The following is a 21015-nucleotide window of genomic DNA, read 5'->3' on the forward strand; positions in this document are numbered from 1 at the left end:
AGTAGGTATGGTGTTCTTGGGGTTAAAGGCCTCACCTTTTCACCTCCAAACATATTGCTGCGCTCAATTTTTATTTCATCTGCAGAACTTTCCTCTAGAAGGCTTTTTCTTTTTCCATATGATCAGCAGCAAACTTCAGTCGAGCCTTAATTTGCCATGTCTGGAGCGAGGGCTTCTTTCTTGCATGGCAGCCTCTTAGCCCATGTTGACGTAATACACGCTTGACTGTGGACACTGTGACCTGTCTTCCAGCAGCTTCTAATTTATCGCAGACTTGCTTTTTGTTTGACTCTTGACCATCCCGACCAATTTTCTCTCAGCAGCAGGTGATAGTTTGCGTTTTCTTCCTGATCGTGGCAGTGACACAACTCGGCCATGCACTTTATACTTACAAATAGTTGTTTGCACAGTTGATCTTGTGACTTGTAACTGCTTTGAAATGGCTCCAACAGACTTTCCTGACTTGTTCAAATCAATAATGCGCTTTTCCAGATAAATGCTGAGCTCCTTACACTTTCCCATTGTAGTGTTTGTGGCTGAGTCTAGTGGGTGTATCAGGCAAGTCCTATTAAAAGCGGCCCAGAAAAGTGACCAGCTGTTATCAATCATAATCACTCAGAAGAAGTTAAAAGATTTGATTAACATAACTTTCTACATTGATGGTCATTTGATTTGTTGTATATATATTTTGGACCCAGCAGATTTGGTCACATTTTCATAGAAAGTAAATGGAATAATGAATAAGGAAGATTTTCTCCAAATTCTTCAGGAAAACCTAAAATGATCAGCCAGGTGATTGGGTCTTGGGCACAGTTGGGTGTTCCAAGAAGGCAATGATCCCAAACACATATCAGAAGTGGTAAAGGAATGTTAAACCAGAGGCCTGCCAGAAGCTTGTGGATGGCTACCAAAAGCGCCTAATGGAGGTGAAGATGTCCAAGGGACATTTAACCAGATATTAGAATTACTGTATGTATATTTTTGAGCCAGAGACATGTTCCACTCATTCCATCAAAGAAGAATGAGAGCTGTAGAAATCATTGGAACTGAACACTGCCATGATACACATTGTCTTTACAAGTGTATGTAAACTTTTGACCGTGACTGCATTTGGCCACAGAAGATGAATCATGGCTATGTTAAGCCCTTTCCTGAAGCACCAACAGGAGGTCAAATGTCCCTTTGCCATAATGAACAAAATTGTAGGTCACACAGAAGTTACAGTTGTTGATTAAATCTATCCTAAAATCTTTAAACGCATGGTTGAGCTTCCATGTAAAAGTTGCAAAAGATATTAGGAAATCAAGAAAACACACAACTTGCACAACCTTTAGGCCTGTTAAGTGTTGCAAAAACTGGAAGATTGAGCTAACAGTACTTTTTTTTTTTAAGATGAAGTTTAGCAATTTGAATTGAAACCGTAAATATTTTGTCAACATTATCCAATTCACCGACCTGTGTGAGGAGGCTTCCTAGTCATGTGTCATATCCAAAGAAAGGTGTATTTCGGCTATGAAAAGGCTTGTTGTTGCTGTATTGGTGTGCTATTATTAGAGGACCAATTTTCCCTCTTTCCATAATATCAGTCATCCTGGCATAACTCTGTTTTGCTTGGTTGCCTTTCGAGCACATTCTCTTGACAAGGCCTTTTATAGCCCTGTGCTGAAGTGGCAAGTTGTGTAATTTGGATATTTCTGAAATTAGAGCACTTGGGTGTCACAAAGCTGTGGAATTTATGTCATCAAAGGTCACTCATGAACAGTTAAGCCAGTCTGTTCTCCATGGTTAACAAGACAATTTTGTCTGTTTTTTTTTCTGCCTTCATATTTACACTATCACAGATAGTACCAGTGGTGAATCCTGTGCTGTTTGAGCTCACACACTCTCTTACGTATTTAGAAAAAGAGGGCTGGATTACTCTAAGTGTAGGCAGTCATGTAGGTGCAAACCAAAGCTGATACTATATGCTGGGCAAGAAGTCAAGCCTCAATCAAGACTGTATATTGTTACAGGAGATAAAGCTTTGTCTTTTTCTGTCTCTCTGCTGTTTATTCCCCTGGTACAGAAGCACAGGCTCAGAGGAGGTGGAGTCATGAGTGCACAAGAGGCACCCAATCCTGGGAAGGAGCAGGCGGACGGTGGGAATGCAGCCACAGATGGCCCCTCACCATCCGTAGCCCCAAAATCAAACAGTCCACCACCTGTCACAATAAAGAAAGAGCCTGGGACCTCGGAGACAAGTAACGGGAAAGTGGGCGATGCCAACCCTGCTGAGATCTGTGTTGTCATTGGAGGAAATGATGGAGGAGCAACCGGTGGCGGATCCCGTAGAGCTCAGTCCGAGGGTATGTTTGCCCTTGGTACTCCTCCTCCAACGAAGAGCACAGACTCATGCATAGGTGTGTGAACATACATATGCATATATATATATGCGTTCCCTGACTGCTATCTTGTCTGGTGTCTCTTGACCCTGACCTTGCTTCCTGACTGAAAGAAAGAATGTCCTGGTTACTCAGGATAATCCACAGACCTCGCTGTAGGCACTTTTTATTGGGACTACTTTCCACAGAAGAAATGGCCCCTTTTGAAAAGCCTGTTGTTGCTGTTGAATTTTTAAAAATGCAATTTTCCAATCCTGTGAGCACAATTGAAATTCCATTTACCTCCATTTTATGGAGTTTTTAGTATTTGTGCAGCAGCTGAAATCTTAAAGTCAAATAACACCAAGACTATCTGCATGGCTAGAGACCGTACCATCAGGGGCAAATGAGAAAATAGGATTTTTTTTGTAATTTAGGTGAATGATTTGCACAAATACACAAATGTGCTGTATGTGCATTCAATTTTGAGTTTATTATGGACACGTAATGCTGCAATAGTCACCCCTGCAATAATCCCACTATTATAAAAGTTATAACGTTTCTAATATGTAGTGTGTTCTCATTTATATAAAACAGCAGGGGAAAATATTAGAAAGACCTCCACTGTAATGCAATATAATTCAACAGCACCACTTATTACAGCCTCCAATATAACCACCCTAACAGGTAAAAATGAACCTTATAGTCTAGACATTGGTTTTAGCTAGGTACATCCAATAAACAAGTATTTGATCACAATTATGTAGGAGTGTCAAGTTACACCTATTCATTTGTAGGTTTTGCACCATATAGCACGCCTATAATGCCTATAATGCCTTTATATTATCACTGACACCAATCTTGGCTCCTTGTATGTTATTTGAATCAAATAATCAGATTTGTTGTAATTCTCCCCTATTATGCAGCAAAAGCCAAGAAAAGACCTCAGAATCTTAGTATTCAGAAAGCATTTAATGTGTACATAATGTGGAAAATTATGTTTACTTCAAGCTTAGAACTTGAACTGATTATTGTTAATCTTTTGTTTATGCTCAAAGAAGTAATTGGGAGATAGCTATGCACTGTAGTTATGATAGGGATTAGTAAGAATACAAGTGAGAAGTAAGATCTCAACTTTTATGGCAGTCAAATATGCTGTATGCAGGAAATGTTGATGATACTGTCACTTTGTTTTTATGACACTGTTTTGAATTCTCATGCAGGTTCCTATGTATGTGGCGTATGTGGGAAGAAGTACAAGTATTATAACTGCTTTCAGACACACGTCAGGGCACACAGAGGTAAGACATTTTTGTTCATGTATGTATTTTATCACAATGAAAAAGCTTGCCTTGTTTTTCCTCTCTGGACAGTCTGGTCCTAAAATGATTCACTTCCTCTACATGAGTCATGCACGTCCCGTTTTGCCCAGGAATTGTATTTAATAAATTACTTTTTTTTTTTTTGGGCCTTGAATTGTTTTAGTGTGAGTTGGAAGCCAGGAGCAGATGTGAGCACACATTGATCTCCTTGCAGATTTCTTTAAGGCTGACTTATTTTTCCCCTATAGAATCAGAGAGCATGGTTGGAGACGGTCTACCCCCGACACCTAACAGTGAGTACACTTCTGCACACTTGCCTAGTGAACACACTCAAGTTTATTAGCATGCCAGCACAAGCTGCTTCTTTCATACTTGGCTCATTTAACAGACATTATGTTGTTTTTACTTGATAACTTTAAAATCTTTCATGAAGCTGACTTAAAAACAATCCAATGCAACTTATAACTGAAGATAAACAATATCTTTTTCTCTGTGTTACTTAGCAGGCTCAAAGCCATATTATTTACCCTCTCCTTTTCTCCCATCAGCCTTGTCTCTTCTCTTCTGTAGCCGCCTTCCCATAGGTGAATATCAAGCACTTGTCAGGCAACATCCAACCTAACCTCAGCATTTCTGGCACAGTCATGTCTTATGTGGACACAATGTTCTTATTATCACAATTATGCTTTGCTGATGCAATTAGTTTAGTTCAAGTTTAACTGAATGATCTCACTGGAACAGATTTAAGACCATGTCCTCACAGCCAAAAGCTACACACTGGACCCTCTTTGTCTGACAACAACAATTCCTGTGTTTTAAAAGAGGTAAAGCAGTAGCTACGCTAAACAGAAATCAACATTTTTGATCCCAGTTTTCACAAGTAAAAAATGAAAGATGTCAAACTTTTTCTATGCACACAAAAGGCTACTTTCTCTTAAATTTTAATCACATTTTTTTATTTAAATCCATGTTAGTGAGCGCTGCTTCTTTGCCAAGAAAATCCATTCATCTAACAGGTGTTTCATATCAAGATGCTGATTAGACAGGATTATTATTGCACAGGTGTGCCTTGAAAAAGACATTTATTATGCATTCAACTCTGGATTTCACTTTACTAGGGCTAGAGATGAGCATTTTTTTGGAGGGGGTCAATGAAACCAGTCAGTATCTAGCATGACCGCCATTTGCCTCTTACAATACAACACATTTCCTTCGTAAAGTTGATAAGGTTGTTTCATGTGGCCTGTCGGATGTCGGTCCGCTCCTCTTGAATGGCTGCGTGAAGTTGCTGGAAGGATTTAGAACGTCGTACACATCAATCCAGAGCATCTTAAACATGCTCAATGGCTGACATCTCTGAGTATGAAGGCCGTGGAATGTTTTCCTTCCATAAATTGTACAGATCCTTGCAACATGTAGCTGTGCATTATCATGCTTGCGACTCGAGGTGATTTTGGAGGTCACTGAAGCGCATGAAGGGCACTACAATGGGCCTCGTGATCTTGTCACAGTATCTCTGTGCATTAAGATCGCTGTTAATAAAATGGGTTAGTTGTCTGTAGCTCATGCCTGCTAATACCATAACCCCGCTGCCACCATGGGGCACTCTGTTCACAACTTTCCCTGAAGAGATCACTTCCTAAGTACCAGATGCCATTGAAGGTGAGCATTTGCCCACTCAAGTCGGTTCCGATGACCAACTGCAGTCAGGTCAAGATGACTGACAATGAATGAACTAGCAGATGAGATTCTTTGGCTTTGCAAACCAACTGTTGCATCAGCTGTTTGGTTGAACAATCTCGCAGGTGAAGAAGCCGGATGTGGAGGTCCTGGGCTGACGTGGGTTACACCTGGTCTGCGGATGTATTGCCAAATTCTTGGAAACAACATTGGATATGGCTTGTGGTAGTGAAATAAACATTCAATTCACGGGCAACCGCTCTGGTGGACATTCATGCAATCAGCATGCCAACTCCACACTCCCTCAAAACTTGGGACATCTGTGGCATTGTGTTGTGTGATAAAACTGCACATGTTTGAGTGGCCTGTCATCCTGACTAGCCCAAGGAACACCTGTGCAATAATCACGCTGCTTAATCAGCATCTTGATTTGCTACACCTGTCAGGTGGATGGATTATCTTGGCAAAGGAGGAGTGCTCAGTAAGACAGATTTTAACAAATTTGTGAACAAAAGGAGAGAGAAAGTAGCCTTTTGTGTGCATTTAAAAAGTCTTGCATCCTTTTTATTTTGACTCATGAAAAATGGGAGCAAAAACAAAAGTGTTGCGTTTATATTTTTGTACTCATAAAAGTATGCATGAGTGGGGATGTTGCTCTTTAATTGCATTGTATATCCGCTGCCAGGGCCTGCATTTATCAGGCATCTTAAAAATCACTCCCAGGAATCACGGTGAAAGTTTGATTAGGACTAAAAATACTCCTACTCCTCCTTAGTGTAGTACTTGAGTTATTTATAAAGCTTCCTACACACACACACTCAGCAATCATTACATGAATGTGCACATCGCTGAAAGGCAACACTATCAACATGGCAGGGAGAAAAGAAAAAGCAATCATCTGCAGACAGAACAACAGTCATTTATTTTATAGCTGCACGAGGAATATAGGCAGAGTGTAACCAAAAGGTCTGTGACAGTGTTAATAAGTAGGCCAGAGAGGCTGCTTTGCAAAAAAAAAAGAAAAAGCGCTGATAGATTAAATTCTTAAGAGGATGGAACATCCTGTAAAGCATTTTGGTCGACGCCACATATTTAGACTTTAAACTTGATAATGACTGGCATGCCAATTTATAAGTGTATTTTAAATATAACTTTCTTCATCGAGGCGTCCAAGTGATCCCAAAAGAACGTGGCAGCAAGTAAAGATTAAACAAGCTGCGGCCAGTAAAAACCTGTTTTAAATGCAGTTAATTTGATACAGATAGATAAAAAGTCACTGCCTGAGGAAGATGGAAAATGGTCAGTGATCCAAAGAAGTTTGAAGCTCAGGTTTAGGGCAGAAAAGTGAGGATGTGGAAGTATTGTGACCTTGGTTTTTTAGCCTGCTTAACACCAGACTTGTTCTTGGTGCAGAAGACAACACAGGCTTTAGTGTTGTGGAGGAGTTCTTGGAGTTGAAGAGTATTTCAGGAACCCAGCTAGGACAAACTTTCTGCAGCTCTGACTAAGTGGGCGTTCAGACCGAAAAACAGCCCTGCGTTTAAAAAAAAAATGAAAGCAGGCGTTGGTGGGGGTGTGTTGCTTCAGGTACCGGCGAGATCCAGGAAGTCTGATAGATCATGTGTCTATTTAAATCATTAGAAGCCAAAACACTGCAGAGTTTTATAATACTCATACTACGAGACAGAAATGTTTTCACACTGACAAGATTTTGAAGTAATAAACCAGGAATATGCAATTTCATGTATTTGATTGGTTAGTGCAGCCTTGCCAGAAGACATTTCATTGTGGCAAAAGTTGAGCCAGGTTCAACTTGTTTGCTGTATGAATTTTTTATTTATTTTTTTTGCTCGATCCCCTGAGTCAGTTACCCTGATGCATCCACTGAGTGGTCCCATTCAGTTGGTGCAGCAATGTGAGGAGTCTTTAAAAAACCTGGCTCCATATTTATTAAGCATCTCAGAATATCTCTTTGGAATCACGCTGAAAGTTAGATGAAGACTAAAAATACACAAGAGCACAGCATGAGAGGTAGAAATGAGGCCTTCTAAACACACACAGACACGCAGACACACAGTCAAAATTAAAATTAGTAGTAGTAGTAGTAGTAGTAGTAGTAGTATAAGCTTTTCCTATTGATTGTGAAATCAAATGGAAAATGTTTCTTTTATTTCCAGTTTTGTTCAATTGGCAGACAGTGTATAACCTTAACTTGAAGTCACGCTGTACTTTGGCATTTAAATATGTAGGGTTGCAGCGATTTTATCGGCCAAACATCAGTATCGGCCGATATTCGCCTCGTTGACTGCTATTGGCCCATGAGAAAGCAAGATGACCTTCACCAATAGGAGCAGCTGATGTTTATATGATGTGTCACATCAGTTTCATGCAGGCACATTCATGAACTGCATGATCCCAACCATCAGTTTGTGAGGCAATGTATATACTGAAAAATGATTCTCATTGAGTAGGTAGCTGTATAGCAGGCCTTTTGAAGCAGTAACATTTCAGAAGAAAAATCTTTCATGTGAATGAAGGTTATATTAAAGGTTGTTTCATAAATTTGTACCATAAAATCTGTGCTCTTTTAAAAGAGTAATGAAGGTCAGAATGACTTTAAAACAGGACTTTTTTTTTATAATAGAGATTTCTTTGTTTCCCTGGCACAAAAGAGGAAAAAAATAACAGCAAAAAAACACAACACATTGATACCTGCATGAGCTATTGGCCAAATTATTATTTAAAAGGGACAGTTCACCCCAAAATCTCAAAAAAATGTCACAATCAGTGCATCCTTAGAAATATGTGATGGCTTTTAGTGCTCATCAAGTGAAAATGAAATGCCGGTTTCCATTTTTATTTGACTGACAGCAGGATTTTCCCCAGTTTTGTTTTCTGAAATACTTAATCCATCAAAATCAGTGGGCAGGCTATAACATCCAATTTCTTGAGCTATTATTGAAACTCTTAAATCAGAGTCTGTTCAAGGTTGTCAGATCTTTTTCTTTTAGAGGCACTTGAAAATAGCGGCTTGTCTCGCCTGCCCTCGCAACCTGCAAGCATCATGCAAACATAACCAGTGGTTTATGTTGTTACTGTGTTATTGATTTACTCCACATGTCCTCACCTATGCTGGGAGCAATGATGTAATGTGAGCCTTAATCACACTTAGGCTCACTGACAAATGCCAGGAACCCACAAATTTGTGGTAAATAGTTTTAATCACGTTAATTGGTGGGGAAATTATAGAATATGCATGGTACTGGAGCCTTGAGGTGTTATAAATGCAATTACAGTTAGGCACCCTAATAATCGCTTTTGTAGCTGTACTTCCTTGTTCCCAATTTAGCATAATCGCATGGACCCTTTCACTGTGAAGTGGAGAAACTGGTTGTTTTAAATGAACTGTATTGGCTTTTTTCTTTTCCCCTTGTATCACATTTCTAGGACCGCCATTTTCTCTGTTTCCAAAATATGGAAAATTCTATTTTGACAAACGTTATCTTACTTTTAAAAGCAGAAATAGAGATTATGAAGAAATGTTTTCAGAACACACTCATTCCAGAGAGGCATATTTTCTGCAGCTGATTGAATTAACAGAGTCAGAACGGACTGGAGAAAACGTGGAAGTTGTCGCCCTGCTGCTAAATGATAAAACATTTGTCACATGGGTGTGTAAGGTGAGAGGCAATCTGCAGGGGAAGCATCAGTCAGACATATTAATATGGAGAGAAGACTAAACCTGAACCAGCTGGAGAAAGGAGGTTAGAATTTGACTTCGTCTTACGGTTCCTCGGTGCCACGCTATTTATGCAACAGATTGCCTTCAGACAGGGTTTCACTGTAGTGTGCCAAGAGGCACTTCAGGTATTCTTGTCAACAGCCACCTGGCTGCACGATGCTTCCCACTGCAACAAAATCAGAAAGAATGGAACAAGTAATCTGCATTCTTTGTCCTTTGTCCGAGAAGCAATTTATTAGCAAATTTAAAATCTAGTTTTGTATGTTTGGGTCATGAAAAAATTAAATTCAATGTGACAGTTCACATAATCCGGTTTGACTCATTACAAGTATGTAAAATCTGAGAAAATCCTAGCAGAACAGAAGGACAAATGTCTTTTCTCTCTGAAAAACTCAACTTTTTATTGTACTTTCTAACACTGTTTTTAATTCAATCAACTGATTGACTCAGGAATTTGATTAGCATGCATATTTTTATAGCTTTGTTTGTATAGAGATGTTTCTCTTAAAAATAATCAAATCATTATTAACTTTTCTCTTACTTTTCCCTCAGGGATTCATCCGCCTATTTGTCTTGTTTATCTAATCTCATTTAGCCCCCCTCTCTCTGTCTGTCCCAATGCAATCAAATCTTTGGCTGTGTGTGTTTGAATCTTTCTTCATTTATCCATTTTTCTATTGCAGAATGACTAAAAGCAGGACTCCTGAAATAGCCCTCTGAAATACTTACAGTAATTGGAACACCTTTAGGTACAAGGTGCACTGTAAACTATGCACCAAAGCAAAGTTTAAAAAGTCATTATTAGGTTATTATCTACCCAGTTTGCAGTTTTGGATTCATCCATCCCCAGAATCCTGGTTGTCTGTGCCAGTCCTATCCAGTGTCTGCCTGCCTATTTGTCAGTCACATAAAAACAATGCTGCTCTCTCTCTCTTATTTGTTTATCTGCAGGCAGCTTCCGTTACTCCTGTGACATCTGTGGCAAGAAGTATAAATACTACAGCTGCTTCCAGGAGCACCGTGACCTGCATGCAGTTGATGGTAACCATGAGTTTTTGGAATATTTGCATGACAATTCTTTTTTTCTTTTCTTTAACACTTTCAAAACTTCAACCGGAAAACCAATCACAAGGGAACTTTTCATTTCACTGCCCCCTCACTGCAGAATCCCTTCTTCCTGCAGCAGCAACGAAATCTGAGTAGCACGTTAAAGAGGAGTAGAGCAGGAAGAAGAAAAAAAAGTATTTAAAACAGACTAGTTATCATTTCAGTGGGGTTTTATAAAGCAGAGTAAATAAATCAAATAGTAAAATATTTTATAACAGTAAAACAGGTCTAGGCTAGTCCCACCTGACCAGGTTTAAATGGATTATTGCAACATACCCAGACCTATATAAAAGTCATAAATCATAATTTATTTGATCCTGAAGCAGTTTGATGTGATAGTGAGATCATGGAGCCCTGCTGTATAAGCAAAAGCTCAGAAGAAGCAGCCAACCGTCACAAGACAGCTCACACTAAAAGAAGAGTTGATCTTTCAAGTTTGGTCAAGTTGATGATGTCGGAAAGCAGTTGGAAAAGTTTGAAATTGCAAACTAATGAATGTGTATTGAGCTAAGGAACGAAGTTTAAAATTGTGTCCAGACACACGGACCAATCATTATTTAGTAAGAAACAAACCAGGCCTTTACAAGCTTTGAACCCAGTGAAAACAGGCTCACATTAGGATTGAAAACCTTGAAATCAACACAGTTACATGGTACAAATATCTACCTATGCAAATAAAGCTACTGAATGTAATATTAAAGCCGGTGAAAAGTCTTAAAAATGATCTGTTTTCAAAAAATGTAAAGGGATGGAGTAATATGACATCTTTGTTAATATATATGCAATGAATATTCATGCATCCCCCTACATTTTCTAGGAAATTAAAATAATCTTTCTTGGGAAATTATACAGTCAAAGGTTTTCAGCTCTGAAGCTAAATTTAGCAAGATCTGTGAGACTCAATTTTTCATGCAGGGCCAAATAACTTCTGGGTGTGATATAACTGTAATAACACTACACGGAAGCATAAACTGGTTGCAGGAAAGTAAAAACTAGTGGAGATATTATCTTTTTGAAAATGTAAAGATTCTTCATTTGTATAAAAAAATAAATTATTTGTATCTAGTTGATTACTATAAAACATTCTGTAACAAGTATTCAAATAAATTACTTTGTTAATTATCCTTAGGGCTTCTTGGATGTTCAGTACAAATTTCAACCCAATCCAGTGAAAAATAAGCGATTTCTGAGGCTTACATTACACATACAAGGCATGCCAAAAATGATGAAATTTAGCCCAGAGGCCCAAACTTCAAACATTCATAACTAAAAAAGTATTCGGAGTAGAGCTACAGGATTTTGCAAGGTCCCATGAATTTAATAAAAGTTTTTTACATGAATTTTCCTCGAGAAAATCCATGAAATGAACTGGGAAAAGTTCTGAATTCTGGACGAGTTGGCATGGAATGACCCATATAAAAGTAAACAGTTGGACATTGCAACTCTCCACCTTACAGTAGAAAAACATAGATGTTGTGGTTGCTGAACTTTGTAGTTGAACTATGTGTTATATTTATAAATGGTTTGCTTAAATACAATGATAAAGGGAAGAACAAAGAGGATGTAGCACATTCAAACTAACATTTTACATAGAAGCAAGATGAGATAAATGTACAATCATGAAGTGAAGTATTTTCCTTTTTGTTCCTCATCTCTCTCAGATCCGTATGAACAGGTAGTGTTACCTGTGGATGGCCTTAAAGAGGAGGAGCCAGTTGAACCCTACCAGAAAATTGGACCAAGTAAGACTGTTTGATGTACTTTTTTCAGTTAGTACCACAGACATACAATGGCAGAACAAGATTATGAAATATACTATAAACCCTGTAGCTTACGCAGCAAATTATACCCTCTAGAAGAAGTAGATTATATTAGGATCATTTGTCACTGTAACCCATTTGATTTCATATGTTTCCTGTTTTATGACAATGGTGATATAGGGGGAAAATCAGAAACCTGACTCAAGGCATATTTTCTTATGTGGCATAAAAACTCCAAATAGATTTAAGGTGCATCCATCATTCCTTTTGATTGTTCTTTGACAGCTTTAAGTCCACCTGTGTCCAGTTCAGTGCATTGGACACAGTTTGTAATGGCCTAAGTCACGGTGATGATCCATACTAGAAAAGTAACAGTAAGCAATATGAGCTAACTCCACACTGGAAAGGTTTCAGAACATGAGTCCAAAAGTCCTCCTTCGCAGGGGAAAAAGCACTCGCCCACCTCCGCAGAGACCGCGGGTTCAACCGACGGCAGCGGGTGTCCCTTCAAACACAATTGGCAGTGTTCGCAGGTGGGAAGCCTGCACTTGTCACTGCACTAATGACTCCTATTGATTGGGGGGTGGGGAGGGGCAGCGTGAACCTCTATGCACATTGCAGGGACACCCTCTGTGTATTTTACTTTCTCTAATATTGAGGTTTTGCTAAACGTAAACTTTCAGATGGGAATTTTCAGTCGGGAAAAGATCTGATCAGATTCACCAGCTCCTTCCTCTTCTCCACTCTATTACGACCTCCTGTTTTCTGCTTCTCCCTACTGAAATAAGACTTGATTAACAAAATGATTCTGTCCCCACTTCTTTTTAATTGAACACAACTAATCCAACGAACTGGATCTTAAATGATATGATAAAGGTTTTAGCAGTGACACGGATTTTGATGAAAACAAGGGTTTTAATTGTGTGTTTTCTTGCCTGCAGAAACTGGGAGCTATGTTTGCGAGTTCTGTGGGAAGCAGTACAAGTATTTCAACCCCTACCAGGAACATGTTGCTCTTCACACACCAATGGGTGAGCCTGTTTAGTTTCTCCTTAAAGCCTTTTTGTGTAGGCTTTGATGTAAAGGTTGTGACGTCAGTGTTTCCCAACACATAGACTTTACTTGGGTGGTCCATCCAGGTATATTAACAGCCGCCCAAGTAAGCTTTTTTTTTTTTTTTTTAGCATTTTATGTTAAATTTATGCTTCATAACAGCGGCCCACTTGCTGCTATGACAATGGAATTGCAGGTGAACAAAACAGAAAGGAGAGAGAAACAGAAAGGTGAGGCAAGCCAGTGTGCTTGCATTAAGGTGGACAGTTAAAGCACCGCTATGTAATGTTGGTTAAAGTTGATTGTTGAGTCTCATTCTCAGGTCGTCAAATACTGACGCCCCCCGCCACAAGTACACAGCCATTCTGTGGGAAACACTGGATGTCGTGCTTACAACAACAGTCATTTCCGGGTAGACGACTGGTGATTGCAGGACATTTGTGAAACTGGAAAACTTGTTTACTTCCATTGTCATTTTCAGCCTTAACTGTAGGGCTGTGGCCCAACAGATAAGTTAGGTCTCCAGCCTAATGTTAGTGAAAGTGTTATAAAAGCATCAAACATACATTTACTTAGAAAGAGATGTTTACACTTTGAAATAATATCATGAAAAATAGAAAATAAAACTGAATGTTAGCCACGTGGAAGACATTTTCTACCCGGAAGTAACTGAAAACAGTTAATTTCTTCTATTTTAGTCATTTGTTTGTTTGTATAAATATTTGTAAAATGTAGGCTCCTATGGATAAAAAGTGACGTCATCTTGAATATTGTTTTTATATTGAGCTACAACTGACTCTGAGAATCTTATCTCTATGTAGCCTCCTTTGATTTGAAGGCATCACGGGTACAGGAATGTGGTAGCATGGATATGACCAAATATGGCCATAGCACAACTGGTAAGATAAAAAGTAAGCAACCTTTTATTACAATTCTACATTTTTTCATTAGTTTTCTTGATTAATAGTATTTTCCCAAACAAAGTTTGCATGCCTCATGACCTCGACACACACATGCCATAGTTGTGCTTGCCAATTTGAATAAAAACATCAAACGTAGGTATTATTCACCTTGATAGCAGCACAAAAAGCCCCAGAGCAGGTTGTTTTCTCTTTCCCTTTATTATTTTTATTTATTCATTTAATTTTTACCATTTACCTGGAACCAAATATGATATTTACTCATCATATACATTATATTTTTCATTGGTGATGTAGAACTTGAATGCTTTGTAATTGACTGAGGGTGTTGGAAATGTGTCAGGTTAAAATTGAGCAGACATTGATGTTAGAAAATGAGAAAACAACCCAGTGAACATGATTAGAAACCAAACACCGATTGGCTTTCCTGTTGAATAATGTCTTTTTAAAATAGCAGCCAGTCGGTTTACTATGATATTGGCATGACTGGGTTTGAGGGCAGGGACCGTCACAGTAATATCACAGTCCTGCTGTGAGGGCATAGTAGAAATTCATAAGAGCATACCTCACTCTGGCTAAAGTGTGTTACAGTCAGCCAGTGGAAACAGGATTTAAGAGAACCCGAAGAGATTGAATATAAGGTTCTGGGTCACCTTGCCACTGTATTTGTGGCAACCCTGCTGGAAACTATTAACCTTTAGTGAATGGTTAATTGCACAATTTAAGTGATGATACATTGAACACTTTTTTTCTTGTTATGAATCTTTCTCTAATTGCCTCCAGCACCTAAACACATTAAAGTTTTGATTAAAAACATTAAAATTAAATTTAACACAGACTGTGCAGGTTCTCCAATTTCTTTTCAAATGTTGGTCTCATTAAAGCTGTTGTATTTTTTTTCCCAGGCAGATTCATAAATGCAATAAGTAAAATTAATACAAAAATTAGACTGCTTTTCGCAGACAATTTTAGATCATGTTTCCCAGCTGCATTGCTTCACCAAAATGTTTATCCAGCTGTCATAAATCGTTGATTCTTCTCCCAACTGGTTCTGTATTTTGTGGTACGTGACCCCGCCCCCCTCCCCCCTCCATCTTTCTGCTAAGAAGCGCTCTGCCATAAAGAACTATTTAAAGCATGGCACACACTCGCATCTTAGAAGTGGGTCAAAAAGATGGAATGAAGACGAGGAATTAAACCCATATTTAAATGTAATATGAACATTTGGATCCTTTTATCGGGGCTGTTAGCGTGATTGATTTGCATGCAGCAAACTAAAATTAAGATTATCTTTGACTTTGCTCCATCTTAACTAATGTGTGGGTTCATAGATTATCGACGTTATTTAGTGTGGGCATGTCACTCATTGTCTCTCCCGTGTTTTCACTTACAGACAGTCCATTCAGGCGGAAACTGGAAAGTGCAATTCAGTCTAGTCTGGTTGACACAAACAGCTCGCAAAATTCAAGCGGTGAGCGCCGAGTATCTTATTTTATGTGGATGTGTGTGTATTTGTGTGGAAATGTATCATTTCTGCTTGAACGGTGGAACGTATTTTCAGTTCAGCTGGCCTGAAAATTGAGATGGGGTGGCAGAGGATGTAAAGAGGTTTGTCTGACCTACCTTGCAACAATTGTTACTATATAAAACTCAACTGTAAAAGGTCTACTAATATTATTCTTCCCCATAGTCAGACCATGAAAATACAGACCCTGTTGAATACCTTGTTGGATCAACTTTGGCTCTGATAACAGCTGGCAGTGGGGCTGGGCAATGTATTGATATTTTATACTTAATGTGATATGAGACTAGATAGTGTCTTAGATATTAGATATCATGATATGTGTCTTTTTCTGGTTTTAAAGGCTGCATTACAGTAAAGTGATGTAATTTTCTGAACTTAACAAACTTTATAATACTTGCCTCTACCCACTTCATCATTATATCCATATTATGGATGAAAATCAAAAAACTCATTGTGTTAGTACCAAAAGCAATCCCTTTGAAATTGTGGCAATGTCAATATTGAGGTATTTGGGGAAAAAATATAATATTTGATTTTGTCGCCTGGTCCTAGCATTTATGAAGATTGTGTATTGTAATGAAGCCTAAAAGTATCATAACAATATTTTAAGACCATATCGCCCAGCCCTACATGGCAGTGATCTAAAAATAGACTTGTAATTAAAGTCCCAGAAAACTTACTTTCTTAATCAGCCTCTCACTGTGAGCAATGCTGGCCTACATGAACGCAAAATTGTCTGCAAAAGTTACAAAAGTTTTGGTAGTTTCTCATCACAGACAGTTTTCTGTCAGTGCTGTTTTCTCTGTACTTCTCTCACTGTTTTTAAGTGGTTTGGCCGGTGATGTCACATACATCTGTGCACCGATTGGTAATATATGAATCAGAATCTGATGACGGTGTGTCATTTGTGTGCTTATTTTGCCAGGCCACTGTCAATGAAACCTGACCGAACCACACCCACTAAAAACACAATATACCTAAGGATGATTGTATTTTTCAGACTTGACCTTTGATACTCATTTAGCAATGAATATTTCATGTGATATTGAAAATTAAGATTTTAAACTACCATGGGTTTAACTAAAAGCTGGCTGTATTTATATTGCTTCACTTAACTACTAATAGTTAATGTGTGCTCCTCTCTGTCGATGCTGCAAGGTGCTGAAAGTCTGCTGTTATACACTTAACCAGCAAACATGTGACATCAGTTGTCATACCCCACAAGCATTTCATGACAACTGTTACTTGGTACTTGTCACATCTCTCTTGCTTAATTTCTCAAAATAAACTGCTACCTGGTAAGCAATTTTCTTTTAAAAAAGGAAAAAAGAAACTCCACAGTGTTGATCAGTCTCAAACTAGCCCTTTTGACATACAAAAGGAAGGACTTGTCTTTTAAGTTTAGTAGGTTGCACTTCTAGCTTTCCTCAGTAAATGTGGCGTTGCTTTTGTGTAGTTCTTTTTTAATGAATTGAACTACACAGAAAAAGGAATAGGCTGTACACTTTTTCTCTACGGGTGTGGTTCTAATGTGTGTATACAGTGCATGTGGTGACTTGTTAATAAAATCTTTTTTTTGTAATGGGCCTTAATCTTTTTAACACCCATCTGACACTTTGGAAGAAAAAGTTGTTTGCCTGTAATACATGCAGCGTATGAAATTGATTGTATAGTCACTGATCAAAATTTCTGTGTCATAATAGTCTGTATCAAAACATAGAAATATACAGTAAATGCTCTTTGATTGGAAATGATGCTTTCCTTTTAAAATAACACTTAACACTTAAGGCAGTGACTAAATAAAGAAGGGAAAAGAATGAGAGAGGAAGGCCCACCTTGTTTAGTTTTAACTCCCTCTCTTACCTCTTGTCCACAGGAACTGCGAGCCCTCTGGTGGCCACCTCCTTCTCTACAACCCAGAGTAAGTCCAACCCCACCTTCCTGCTCATAAAGGAAAATATGCACGCTCCCTCCTTCTCATTTCACCTTTTTTTTTCTTGTCTGCTTCAGTTTTTGTTAATCTGTCACTGTTTGGTGCAATAATCCATTGTGATTATACAGATTTTCTGCATTTAGCTTCATTATCACTGGGGAATGTCTGATCAGGATTGTTAACATTGGTCTTAACGTACATTTGCATTGTGTTTAGACTTAGTCGTGTCTTGTAATGATCAAATACTAAGCTGTCTCATACTGTTGCAAGGAACAAAGATTGTTGGAAAAGCAGTTACATTTTTAAAAATGTTTTTACTTAAAGATGTAGACGTTTGTTATTATGTTTCTTTTTATCTGATATGATACAGTAGGAACAGACAGAAATGTGAGGAGAGATAAAGAGGTGGGAGGACATGCAACAAAGGCCTCTGGTTGATTCAAATAAAGGGACATTGTGATTAAACCCCACAAGGACGCCCCAACACACAACTTTTAAACATTGCTGCAATTATTTGCGAAGTAACGAAGAAAATGCATCACAGTTTTTCAGAAATGCTGCAGCAAATTGAGTCACTTCGTCCACAAAAAATACTTGGTGGAACTGACTTTAATAGCTGCTGATTTGGTATAGATAAGGGACCATAAAGGCTATAGAGGCTAGTAGATGGACAGATGCACAGTGTATTTATTTTGTACTCTGGCAAAGAGTCAACGCTCTTCTGGGCCTTGTGATTTTTTAGAACCCTACACTTGTGGTGCCTGTGGCATCCAGTTCCAGTTCTACAACAACCTGCTGGAGCACATGCAGTCCCACGCTGGTGAGTCCACGACTACAGATGCATGTTGAGTTCAACAGAGAAACAAATACAGAATGTGAACACACCCTCGGTGGCTGCAGTGCATGTCAAAGTCCGTATGATCCCACGTAATATTTAATTGTTTATTGAGGTGCAGCCATTAAATTTATTGCACACAAGTTGAAACACAAAGAATATATAAGGGTTGTTGGAGATCTGGTTCTGAGGCTGCTGGATACAGTTTTTATGTTTTGTTGCAACAGCAGTAGAGGCATAGTATTATTGTTTTTATCATAATTAATCATTAACCAATTAAATGTCCGAAAGAAAGACCAATTCCAATCTAAATCAACCACAGCTGAAAGTCATAACAAAATGATGTCGTCTTGCCAACAAAAATATAAATTTTACAATGGTATGAAAAGGAGAATGGCAAGCAAAAACCCATGTGTGAGAAGCTGTAACCACCTAATATATGGTATTTCTACTTGACAAATGACTTCAGTGCAGTTTATCCTCTTATGCATGAATCATGTTGCCTGTCCCTGCATGCAGTTAAAATTAAACATTTATTATTTGGACAGTCTTAAAATACTGTTATCCAGGCTTGACTATGAAAACAAAAACTATTTACACTAGTTGATAATTTATGATAATGTTTTTCTATCTGGCGAATGCTGGGAGACTAACTTCATTTAATGACACACCCTGCAAGATTAGTGGCTGATCTTTTGACTCAGAAAATTTGTTTTGTAAGCTTGCATAGCTGGTTTTAAAGGCACACTTTGTTAATGACAGAATCACTGATGTATTTTTGTCTTTTCTTTTGCTGCCAGTGATTGTTTGTTTTAATTTTGTGTCATAAATTTATACTTTACTTTTCTCTCCACTGGAAACGCCTAACAGACACTATCCATTGAAACCGTACAATGTTTTCGCTGCTACCTGATGTTCCATCTCTGTTTCTCCTCAGCGGACAACGAGAACCACACCAAAGGGGACTCTCCCAAAACCTCCTCAGCCTCCGGTCCTCAAGAGCAGCTTTGGAGAGGTTCTCAGGCTCAGGCTCAAGCTCAGGCCCAGGTCCAGGCCCAAGCCCAGGTCCAGGCCCAGGCCCTTTCCTCAGTTAAACTACAAATCCAGCCTCAAAATATCTCCCAGAGAAACCACACTCTCAGCCGTAAGTACTGCTATCTGTATTGCCATCAACTTTATTTCACATTTTTGTTCAGTATACAGAGCTATTTAAACGTTCATATGCCATTTGAGTCTATGTATACTGCATTAGAAAATATTTCAAATGGAAAAATATTCTACATAGCCGATGATTTTTACTTAAATTCAATGTCTGATCTGTAGACATCTCTATGATTCCTTATTTCCATGTTCCTTCTTAGATACTGTGTGTTTTCCGCCAATATGTCAAATTAAAAAAACATTAACGCTAATTATCTTTATGTTTTGATCTGCCTTCCTACCCATCCATCTGCTGTCTGTGCTGGCAGAGAGTAATGGACTACCTGAGAAGGAGCGACAGCAGGTGGCTGAGCGCCTCTTACGGGTAATGTGTTCAGATCTGAGCATGCTAAATGTGCTCAACAGCAAGGACTTCCTGAAGTTGGCACAGACCCTAGTGGATACCGGTGCTCGTCACGGAGCCTACTCCACCCGCGATGCTTTTGGCAACATGAGTGCCTTGGCAATGCGCCAGCTGCCCCGCATGTACAACCAAGTCAAAGTCAAAGTCACGTGCGCTCTGGGCTCCAATGCTTCACTTGGCATCGCCGTCACCTGCCACTCCCAGACAGCAGGCCCAGATGCTTGCTACGTTCTAACAGCCTACCAGGTGGAGGGCTCGAGACTGAAGCGCTACGTGCTTGGTGTGAGGGAGGCGGAGCTGAGGGAAGGGCCTGAGCAGATTCACCACTGGGTGCAGAATGTGCTGTCTGAGTTTGTGATGTCAGACATTCGCACTGTGTATGTCTCAGAGCCCAGAGTTTGGGCAGCAGGATTTTCAGGATCACCTCTCGGTGGTGGCGCCGGCCGGGGCAGGATATGCTTGCGATGCGCAGGGTGTTCACTCGGTGCAGTTGTCCAGGCAGTTCTTGGGAAGCGCAGCCTCCAAGCACGAGGTCTTCATGAGTTGGCTGAGCTTCTCTCAACATGCAGGGAAATCGCCTCCTCCTCAACGCTGGCACTTCGTGAGGACCAGTGTACCAACACGTCCGCAAGCACAACCGAGGAAGGTACACAGGGCAGCGCTGCACAATGCCCCACCCCTCCATGCTGGGATCGTATGGCTGAATCTCTTCTGCAGGTCCATGCCCACTTTGAACAGATTTGTGAGGCTTATGGACGCAGCAAGTCCACGGCTCCAGTCCTCCAGGGTCTCAACAAGCATCTGCTGGGGACGCTGGCTTGTCTGCTGGCACCTCTACGCCTGGCAGCGCTGGAGCTGAGCAGCCAGAGGAGACCAACCTTACAGCAGGTGCTGCCAGTCTACCTACGCTTAGAGAAGTTCTTCACGTCCAAAGCTGGAGAGGCTGGAACCGGCACGGCTAGCAAACTCTGCCACTACTTCCTAGAAGCACTCAAGGAAAACTTCAAGGTACTGAGCTGGTATAGCTTTTATTAAGTTATTTAAATGAACATTTAGCTGTCAGAGTCATAGGATCAATTGAAATAGGATTCAATTGTTTGTTCAAAACAAACAATTGAACATTTGATGCCAATTTTCAATACCTGACAGATGGTGACAGGTATTGTAGTTCAATACCCAGCCCAGTTAAGAGATATTTGATATGTGATGGATGC

At 39.4% G+C, this 21015-nt stretch overlaps 1 protein-coding gene across 1 annotated transcript in view; it reads left to right on the plus strand.

Moving 5' to 3' along the window:
- The window catches only part of znf618 (zinc finger protein 618), a 37229-nt gene that overhangs the window by 9650 nt on the left and 6564 nt on the right, over nt 1-21015 (plus strand). The window contains exons 2-15 of the mRNA XM_073477690.1: nt 2066-2345; nt 3584-3661; nt 3931-3975; nt 4231-4266; nt 10056-10145; nt 11873-11953; nt 12415-12504; nt 12913-13002; nt 13846-13935; nt 15338-15415; nt 17346-17390; nt 18145-18222; nt 19175-19381; nt 19707-20809. Of these exons, the coding sequence (XP_073333791.1) occupies nt 2093-2345; nt 3584-3661; nt 3931-3975; nt 4231-4266; nt 10056-10145; nt 11873-11953; nt 12415-12504; nt 12913-13002; nt 13846-13935; nt 15338-15415; nt 17346-17390; nt 18145-18222; nt 19175-19381; nt 19707-20809 (2364 nt within the window). The 5' untranslated portion in view covers nt 2066-2092. The remainder of the gene's footprint in view (nt 1-2065; nt 2346-3583; nt 3662-3930; nt 3976-4230; nt 4267-10055; nt 10146-11872; nt 11954-12414; nt 12505-12912; nt 13003-13845; nt 13936-15337; nt 15416-17345; nt 17391-18144; nt 18223-19174; nt 19382-19706; nt 20810-21015) is intronic.

The sequence above is a fragment of the Pagrus major genome, chromosome 12, assembly GCF_040436345.1.
Source record: "Pagrus major chromosome 12, Pma_NU_1.0".
Lineage (NCBI taxonomy): Eukaryota > Metazoa > Chordata > Actinopteri > Spariformes > Sparidae > Pagrus > Pagrus major.